General features: G+C 35.8%; 1 protein-coding gene and 1 pseudogene across 1 annotated transcript; both read left to right on the plus strand.

The window, feature by feature from the left end:
- Window positions 1–102: 102 nt before the first annotated feature.
- Window positions 103–4628, plus strand: LOC132165005 (uncharacterized). Its single transcript, XM_059575519.1, has 5 exons — window positions 103–481; window positions 808–1309; window positions 3418–3619; window positions 3722–4156; window positions 4251–4628. Exons 1-5 carry the CDS (start codon window positions 103–105, stop codon window positions 4626–4628), a joined length of 1896 nt encoding a protein of 631 aa, XP_059431502.1.
- Window positions 4629–5374: 746 nt separating this feature from the next.
- The window catches only part of LOC132165006 (uncharacterized), a 14438-nt pseudogene continuing 9891 nt past the window's right edge, over window positions 5375–9921 (plus strand).

Consider the following 9921-nt stretch of genomic DNA (forward strand, 5'->3'; position numbering starts at 1 on the left):
AATACCATCAGTTTCTATTCTTTTTTTAAATACCATCCATCTCTTCCTTCCTTGCAATCCATTTCTTCTTCTTCTTCTTCAATTATTTCATCCTCTTAATATATGGAATTGGAGCAACCCATTTTGGATTTCGAGCAACTCGTGTTGAGAGAGGCTGTTTCTGTTTCTGCTCAAAAAGTTAACCAAAACCACAGCAAAGCAAGTGCTAAGAGCACCAATGCAGATAGACTAAACACTTCTCGACCTTCCGACCACCGTTGCCGTCGCTCCGAATCCTCCAGGACACTGGAAATGGGTGTGCCATGGAACTACTCCCCGGAGGAAAAACTATCTTGGGTGCGCTCTCAAATCATTGGTGGCGAAGCAGAAATCGATTCTCCTTCCGGGAAAAGAAGACTCACCTACGCTGATCACACCGCCACCGGCCGGTCTCTTCTATATATCGAAAATTTCATCACCCACAACGTTCTTCCCTTTTATGGTCCGTAGTCTATCAATCATGTTCTTTACAATCTTGAGTGGCCAATCAAATCAAATTCATTTGACTGAAAAAATAATCAAATCTGTACTTCTCTACTACTTTATTCCATCATCATTGGTTCAAAGGAGAGAATATTCAACTAGTTATAGTGGATGAATATTTTTGTCATTTTATTACAAAAATACTCGTCCACTATAATTAATTAGATATTCTCCTAATTGAATTAATTCCTGTCAAAGAAAATGTTGGCAGGATTTTCAGTTATTATAAATTTTGTTTTGTTGTTGTTTTATATTATTTGGTTAAATATTTTTCAACATATATAGGGAATACTCACACGTGTGACAGCTACGTGGGGGACCGGACAACAAAATTGGTGCATGAAGCATCCAACTACATCAAGAAATGCTTGGGTGGTGGAAATGATGATTCCCTCTTGTTCTGCGGTTCCGGCTCCACCAGAGCCATTAAAAAGCTTCAAGAAATAATCGGCGTTGCCGTGACACCAATCTTGTGGGAGAGGGTAATAAAATGCCTCACTAAGGAGGAAAGGTGGGTGGTTTTTGTTGGGCCTTATGAGCACCACTCGAACCTTCTTTCATGGCGGAATAGCTTGGCTCAAGTGGTAGAGATTGGTTTCGATGATGATGGTTTGATTGACATGGAGGCTCTACGACTACAACTTGAATCGTATAAACATGCCAACAGGCGTATTTTGGGTTCTTTTTCGGCTTGTAGCAATGTGACTGGAATTTATTCGGATACACGAGCAATTGCTAGACTTCTTCACCAATATGGAGGCTTCGCATGCTTTGATTTTGCAGCAAGGTACGTTAAAAGATAAGAACTTCACTTTATACAATTAAATTGCCGCGTATTTTGAGAACACCGTTCCGATAATTTTTAAACGTTAAAAGTGATACAATGACTATTATACCCCAGACTTTTTTATAAAATTCTAAATTTATCCTTAATTTCAAATTAAAAATAAATAAATAAATAAATTATTATATATATATAAAAAAAAAAAAATCACAAGATGACCCATGGTTGGGTAGGGGTGTAAATCAATAACCGCTTACCGTAACCGCCTTAGCGGTTAGTAGATTTCAGTAACTGCAACCGCTAACAACTAGGCGCTTAGCGGTTAGCTACTAATCGCCGGTTAGCAGTTAGTGAAATAGATAACCGCCCACCAACCGCCTTTTTAAAATTGGGCTTTTTGTGCTTTTTTGGGCTTTTTTTTATTTATTTATTATTATTATTTTTTTTTTATTGCTGTAGCATTTTTTACCCTCTTTTTTTTTTCTTTTTTTTTTTTTTTTTTTTTTTTTTTTTTGTCTTCTTAGGCCCAATTCCTAAAAAAAAATTCAACACAACATATAAAAGAATTTCAAATAAAACATATGATATATATATGATTATATGTCATATTATATATGATTATGTGTATTATTTGTTATTGTATAATCATATGATTTAATGATCAATTCATTATGAGATATAATCATATCAATTATAGTGATAATATTACTAAAATTAGAATGATAATATATTAATAGTTCAATTGTGTTTATAAGTAACACATTGTTTAATTGAATGTCAATTACTTAATTTGATATTATACGAATCACATTATCATTGTGCATTAATAATATGATTCACTTGAATAATGTATTTGAATGGTCATTGAATCATATGATTAAGTATTGATATTATACATTTATATTATTCATATGCATATATTTATAATTATAATTTATAACACCTATAGACTTATAAGTTTATAACATATATTGGAATTAAGTCTCTAGGTACTTAATTGTTGTATTAGTATGAATTGGTATACTTATGACTTATGTCATATTATATATGTATAATTTATTATTATATAATTATATAAATTAGAATGATAATACATTAATATTTCAATTGTGGTTATAAGTAACACATTATTGAATCTAATGCCAATTACTTAAGTTGATGTTATACGAATCACATTATCATTGTACATTAATAATATGATTAACTTGAATAAAATATTTGAATTGTCATTGAATTATATGATTAAGTGTTGATCTTATACATTTATATTATTCATATGCATATACGTATAATTATAATTTATAATATATATAGACTTATAAGTTTATAACATACATTGGAACTAAGTCTTTAGATACTTAATTGTTGTATTAATACGAATTGGTATACTTATGAGTTATGTCATATTATATATGTATAATTTATTATTATATGATCAAATGATTTAATGATCAATTGATCATGTGATATAATCATATCAATTATAGTGATAATATATTAATACTTAAATTGTGATTTCATTATCTAAAAAAAAATGTGATTTAATGATTAAGTGATTATGTTATATGTATAAATATTATTATAGTTATAATTATAAAAATATATTATATAAAAAGGCGGTTAGCGGTTACGTTTAGTAAACCCAATAACCTCTAACCACTAACCACTAGGTGGTTATAGCGATTAGGCAGTTAGCGTTTAATACGATTAAGCGGTTAAGTAGTTAGCGATTAGCAGTTATAGCGATTAACGATTAGCAAGCAATTTCTAATCGCCTGCATTGACACCCGATGGTTGGGCCAATTTGTAACCATTTGTTTTCAATTATTTTTTTATTTTTTTTTTTTTGTAAAAAAAAAAAAAAAAAAAAGCAAGAGGTAATTTTGTCTTTTTAGTGGCTTTAATGGCAAAAATTGATGGAGCGGTAAATTGCATCAAATTGAAAGTTCGAGAGGTGAAATTAAGAGTTTTTAAAATTTATAAGAGTCTTCTCAAAACGTGCAGTAGTTTAGGGGTTCTTTGTTAAGTTTCCCCTAAAAGATATGTTCTCATTTATTTACAAGTTTATGTTCATTATTTTCTTGGCCTGAAATATTAATGTGTTTCATTAGCGGTCCATATGTGGAGATTGACATGAGGTCCGGCGAGATGGACGGCTATGATGCCGTTTTCCTTAGCCCGCATAAGTTTCTCGGTGGCCCCGGATTGCCGGGCATTCTTCTGATGAGCAATGCCCTTTATCTCTTAAAATCTTATCCACCATCAACTTGTGGAGGTGGAACTGTTAATTATGTCAACGGCTTAAGTGAAAAGGTAATAATTGGGCCTTGAGTCTTGATCCTCGCTCTTATTTGGATAATTTTGTTGATTTTCTCTTCTTTTTTTTTGGATCAAATGAATTAATGTGGATTGCAGCACACGGTATATAAAGAGGAAATTGAAGAAAGGGAAAATGCTGGGACTCCTCAAATAATCCAGACAATTAGAGCATCATTGGCCTTCTGGGTAAAGGAATATATTGGCTACCAAGTGATTGAAAATAAGGAGCAAGCCTACATACACAGAGCACTTCAGAGGCTTCTCCCAAACAAGAACATTTGGATTTTAGGAAATACAACCACCAAACGACAAGCCATATTGTCTTTCCTCATTTATAGTACGACCAATAATTCCTCCTTGTCTGGCCTCAAAAACAATAAGCCACTTCATGGACCATTGGTTGCATCACTCTTGAATGACTTGTTTGGCATCCAGGCTCGAGGTGGGTGCGCTTGTGCTGGACCCTATGGCCACGTCTTGCTTGGTGTCGATGACACCTATTTAGTTGCCATCAGAGATGCTGTTGCAAAGGTAAAATACTCGCTTAATTCTTGCTTTGAAGCTTTGAAAACTATCACCCAATTAAGATTTTGAGCAAGATTTTCTTCACCTTTATTTTTTATAGGGGTATGTGGGAACAAAACCCGGATGGGCTAGAATCAGCTTTCCCTACTACATGTCTGAGGAGGAGTTTGAGTTTATTTTAGATGCAGTGGAGTTTTTAGCTATTTATGGGCAACGGTTCATTCCTTTGTACCACTACAATTTTGGAACAGGAGCCTGGACTTTTAAGAAGGAGGCATTTCAGGAGCTTCTCAACAAGGAAAACAACTTGGAAGATTACAATTCTAAGGCGTGTGGCGATGAAAAGCGAAAGAAGATGAGTAAATATAGAGGTTATTTAGAAGCTGCAAAGTACATTGCTAGTTTGCTTCCCAAGTTCCCTTCTCAGCGTAGACTTCCGGAGCAGATTGATCCCAACATTTTCCATTTCAGAATCTAGTTAACTACTTCCAATTTATTGTTTCTTTTTGGTGGTCTTGTTTAAATTTTACTTTAAATAACATGGTGCTAATCTTTTCTCTCTGATACTACTTTTGTATATGAAAATCTTGTTTTAAAATAATTTATAATATGTTCCCAAAGGATAGCTCAATCGGTTGAAAACCACGCCTCATGAAGCGAAGATTACTAGTTCGAATCTCCCTCCCCCTATTGTACAAACATGTCAATAATAATAATAATAATAATAATAACAATTTATTATAAAAGTATCTCTATTTAACTCTTTAAATAAAAGTTAAATTTGAAGAGAAAAACTTACTTTTATAAATTTAATAGCCACTTTTAAAATGAACAAAATATCAAACTCACTATATCTTCTTCTACTTTATTTAAATATTATTATTTTCTTATTTTTTAATTCTTTTTTCGTTCTTGGTAGATGAGAGAGAAGGAAAATGAATATATAATAAGATTAAAAAACTAAAACTTTCATTTTTTGGCACTTTTGGTATTTGGAGAACCTTATTGATCAAAGTTAAATTTAAAATAGATTAGAGAGCTTGTTAAAGAGTAGTGATAATCATAACACCAGCATGAGTGAACAGTCACTCACGCCGATGTATTTGATAATAATATTTTTTTTAATATTACTGTTCAATTTTTTTTAATAATATAATAATACTATAATACACTAAGTGACTGTTTACTCACGTTGGTGTTATGATTATCACTTCTCCTTGTTAAATGATTCTTTTTGTGAGTTTTTCAAATTTTTAAAGAAAAATCAAATATAAAGAGTTCAATATGAATGCTCTAACACCAAAATTTACATAAAGAGATTAAAAAGGAAAAAGAAAAATACGAAAAAGCGACTACTTAAATACTAGTTGCTGAAATAGATGTTTTCCTTTATATCTCATCTATAAACTTGTTCGCTTCAAACTCATCACCCAAAATATTGAAATTCTTGTTCCCCCTTTTAAAACTCTCTCTCATAGCTCACAGGATCGTAGAGTTATAACCATAGTGAACAACAGTGGACTCCAACTCGAATCCTTCTTTCATGGCAGCAAAGCTTCGGTCAAGTAGTAGAGATTGGTTTGGATGATGACAGTTTGATAGACATTTAGGCTCTACAACTACAACTTGAATCGTATAAACACGCCAACAGGCCTATTTTGGGTTCCTTTTCGGCTTGTAGCAACGTCACTGGAATTTATTCGCATACACGAGCAATTGCTACACTTCTTCACCAATATGGAGGCTTTGCATGCTTTGATTTTACAGCAAGGTACGTAAATAGACATAAGGAGCCATGATATCTTAGGTACACGTCATTCTTTTAACTATCTTTTAACCATTTTCTTTTTATTTGAAAATTCAATTAATTATGTTGGGGTTATCCCACATCGGTTGTGGAATGAGCTAGTGGTTACTTTATAAGTGTGAAGGAAAGCCTCACCTCTTGAGTTAGCTTTTGGGGTTGAGATATGCTCAAGATCACCTAACACTGGTATCAGAGCCCAGGTTTACCAATAAATCTCAGCCCAACAGTCCAGGGGAGAAACGGGTTGTCGTTGCTCCGACTTAAGGCCTGATGTGTGAGGGAAAGATTGTTGGGGTTATCCCACATCGGTTATAAAAGGGGTTGGTGGCCATTTTATAAGTGTAAGAGAAAGCCTTATCTCTTGAGCTAGCTTTTGAGGTTGAGAGAGGCTCAAGACCACCTAATTGGTATCGAAGCCCAGGTTTTTCAACAAGTCTCGACCCAACAGTCCACGGGATAAACGGGTTGTCGCTACTCCGACCTAGGGCCCGATGTGTGAGGAAAAATTGTGTGGGTTATCCCACATCCCTTATGGAAGGGGCTGGTGATTACTTTATAAGTGTGAGGGAAAGCCTCACCTCTTGAGCTAGCTTTTGGGGTTGAGAGAGGCCCAAGACCACCTAACACTGGTATCATAGCCCAAGTTTACCAACAAATCTTAGCCCAACAGTCCAGGAGAAACGGGTTGTCGTTGCTCCGACCTAGGACCCGATGTGTGAGGGAGAGATTGTTGGGGTTATCCCGCATCGGTTGTGGAAAGGTCATGTGGTATTTTTGTGTCCAAAAATGTCAATAATAAAAAAAACCACTAGTAATAGTACGAATCCTGTAGGATAGGGCTATATTGAGGGTGTCAAACCTGAAGGACTGCAGGGATTTAATTATCAAAATTTAAAAGATTAAAGTTAACTTAATTTAAAAGAGAATGATTTATTGTGTAATTTCAAAGTGCATGAAAATAAAGAGAGTAAATATATGAGAGAGAGAGAGTATGGTAATGATTTCACCACGATCCGCACATTAATGGTTAACCATATGTAATTCTAGCAATTCATTCTATGCATGTTATAATTTAAACAAGAAAACATGTGAAAATAATTTCATACAATCAACGGAATAGCATAACCCATCTTCGGTTGGCACGGATCGTCTACCTAAATTACACTAAACTATGGTGTAGTACGATCCGTCTTTCTTAGGTATGGTCTATCTAACCCTATTGATTGCATGCCAATTAAGAACCATTGTATAACCATCATTCTTATAATCACAGAAAATAAGAATGATTTGAATTCAATAATAGGAAAATAATTTTAAAGACAAGATAAGAATTTTACTAATATTGAATTGGAATTAGAGATCAATTGCATTTAATATGAAGAACAGAAAACAATTGTAGCGATCCTCGGAGTTATACAATCAACATGCATAAATTGAAAAACTAAAAATTAAATACAATCAAACCATTGTGCTTGGAAACGCTTACATCAATACCCCATAATTGGGTTTAGCCGCTCATGATCTTCTAAGCTTCACAGACAATTTACTAAAATTTAAACTCTAGAAAGTGGTGTGTCTGTTTACAATGTTTAGAGACCTATTTATAGGGCTTAGGAAAACCCTATAAACCCTACAAATCCTCAGAAAACCGGAGGTTAGTCTCCCAGTCCAATTGGGAGACTGAAAACCAAATCCACACTGCAAAAGGATTTTTGCCATGCAATACACGCTCGAGTGCGCTCGATCCGAAGTCTTGTGCGCTCGAGCACAGTGCGCTCGAGCTTAACTGTTGTGCGCATGAGCGCATGCATGCGCTCGATCCCTAGCCGCAGACGCTCGAGTGCAGGTGCGCTCGATCTCAGAAGTGCTGTGCTCGATCCCAGATCCAGAATGCTCAACTTTTTGCCCTTTTAAGCCCAATTTTCAATGGTTTGTCAAATAAGACCTGAAACACAAAAACAAAAGAAAATCAAACAAATAACAATGTTAAGAAATTAACATATGTAAATTAAGGGGCTTGAATGTGCAACATTCGGCGCTTATCACACCCCCCAACTTACATATTGCTAGTCCCTTAGCAATACAAAACAGAAAATAAAGTGAAAACTAAAAAGATAAATTCAGCTTTCGTGGGATGTACGGTTGCATTTGGCGTATGGAACAAGCCTTTTAAACCCTAGGAGTTCCCTAGTGGACAAGTGAAGTCTCGTGAGGGTTTTCCAAAAATGATACCCACAAACATTTTTTAACCCTGTATTTCCTAAGAAGGCAATATCATGACCATCATGGTTTTCAGTCATTAACAGGCTTAATAAAACAAACATCATCTTCACAATTTCAGGAAATCACAAATTAGCTCAAATCATGGCAATTATGAGGCATTACAGGATTCAACTAGTGTATGTGAACTCAACACATAGTCATGGGATTTCAAAACTAATCTCAATCATGCAGGGATCAATACTCAAAATTCATTGGACTTCCCATCGGATAAACAACCAAGGCAAATTTTTTTTTTTTTTTTTTTTTTTCACTTAGCTCCCTTAAGCTTTCTAATAGACCCATGTATCAAGCATCAGGCCAATGACTCCCAAACCAGATGGTTTTAGGGCATAAGCTTTCTAAGGACTTACTAACTCGGGTAAAAAAGGCTATAAAGCTAAGCTACTTTCTTTTTTTTTTTAGTCAATCCAAACTTCTCACTTTTTGATGCGAACACTCATTGCTTAATGAGGCAAGAGGTCCGGTTACTTGGTGAAAAGTTTTAAAATGATCGCCTTTCTTTATTTTTTTATTTTTTTATTTTTTTATTTTTATGAATGGATGCCAAGGTTATTGTCCCGATAAGTTACCCAACTACATTCCAATTATTGAAACCAAACATCACTGATTTTAGATTTTATGCCCCACCGACTACATGCTAGTGTGCTTGTGAAAATCACATTGAAACAAGTAATATCTCATGCTGCCAATGAAAGTAACACAATTTGAATTCCTTGATCAAGTGATCATGTGTTTGTCATATTAAGCCCATCAATGAATTTCAAATCACAACAGGAAAATTAATTGCATGCTCAGAACTAACATGTATGCCCACACCCCCAACTTAAAACGCATAATGTCCTCAGTGTGTAGAAAACAACAGTAAAACAGTGCAAGTGATAGAAGTACCTGACCTATCACTGCGGCGCAGAAGAGGATGCCCCCGAATCAGGTGGCAGCCGTGCTAAAATGGCGTGCAGCAGTTCTTGCTGGGCTTCAAATCTTTCATCTACCAGGCACTTACTTATCCTCCGCCCTCTGGGTAGCAAGCTTAGATCGGAGCTCCTGCAGTTTTTTGTGGAGGGACTCATATTGTGACATGCTTATAGTAACGGTCTCCGCCGCTCCCTCTCTCTCTATCGTCTCAGCTGCAGGTGGCTCATTGTGTATAGGCCCAGCAGCCTCCCTGATAACCTCAGCTGCTACGGGCTCCTGTCGTCGTCGCGGCATGTGGGAACAACTCTGGTTCCATTGGAGCAGGCCGAACTGAGGGTGAGCCGATATTGGCCCACCAGCGGGTGTACCTTAAATGCCTCTAGTCTGAAAGATATGGTTGAGGAGAAAAGGGAAGGGAAGTCCCCATGAAGACGAACCCTGAGTGCACCGTACAATTGCCCTTCCCAAAACTTGTGTAGTTGGTCCCAAATGAGCTGAGGAATGGAAATCCAAAAGCCTCTCTGAAACACATATAGTGCTGCTAGGAAGGGACCGCGCCTCCGAGTTTTGTGTCCAAATGGACACACATTCCGCTACAAAATGAAGTCCACGAACCAAAGTCAGGAAGGCAGCAGGTCTTTGCTTATACAATTGCTGAGATCATCAGTATAATGGCTGCGGCAGATGTCGTCTACAATATGCTGCAGTGTAAGATCGGGCGGTAGGTCGGAGTACCGAGAGGAGCCATCCCGAGCCAAAATATTAG

Source organism: Corylus avellana, chromosome ca11 (assembly GCF_901000735.1).
Source record: "Corylus avellana chromosome ca11, CavTom2PMs-1.0".
Classification (NCBI taxonomy): Eukaryota; Viridiplantae; Streptophyta; class Magnoliopsida; order Fagales; family Betulaceae; genus Corylus; species Corylus avellana.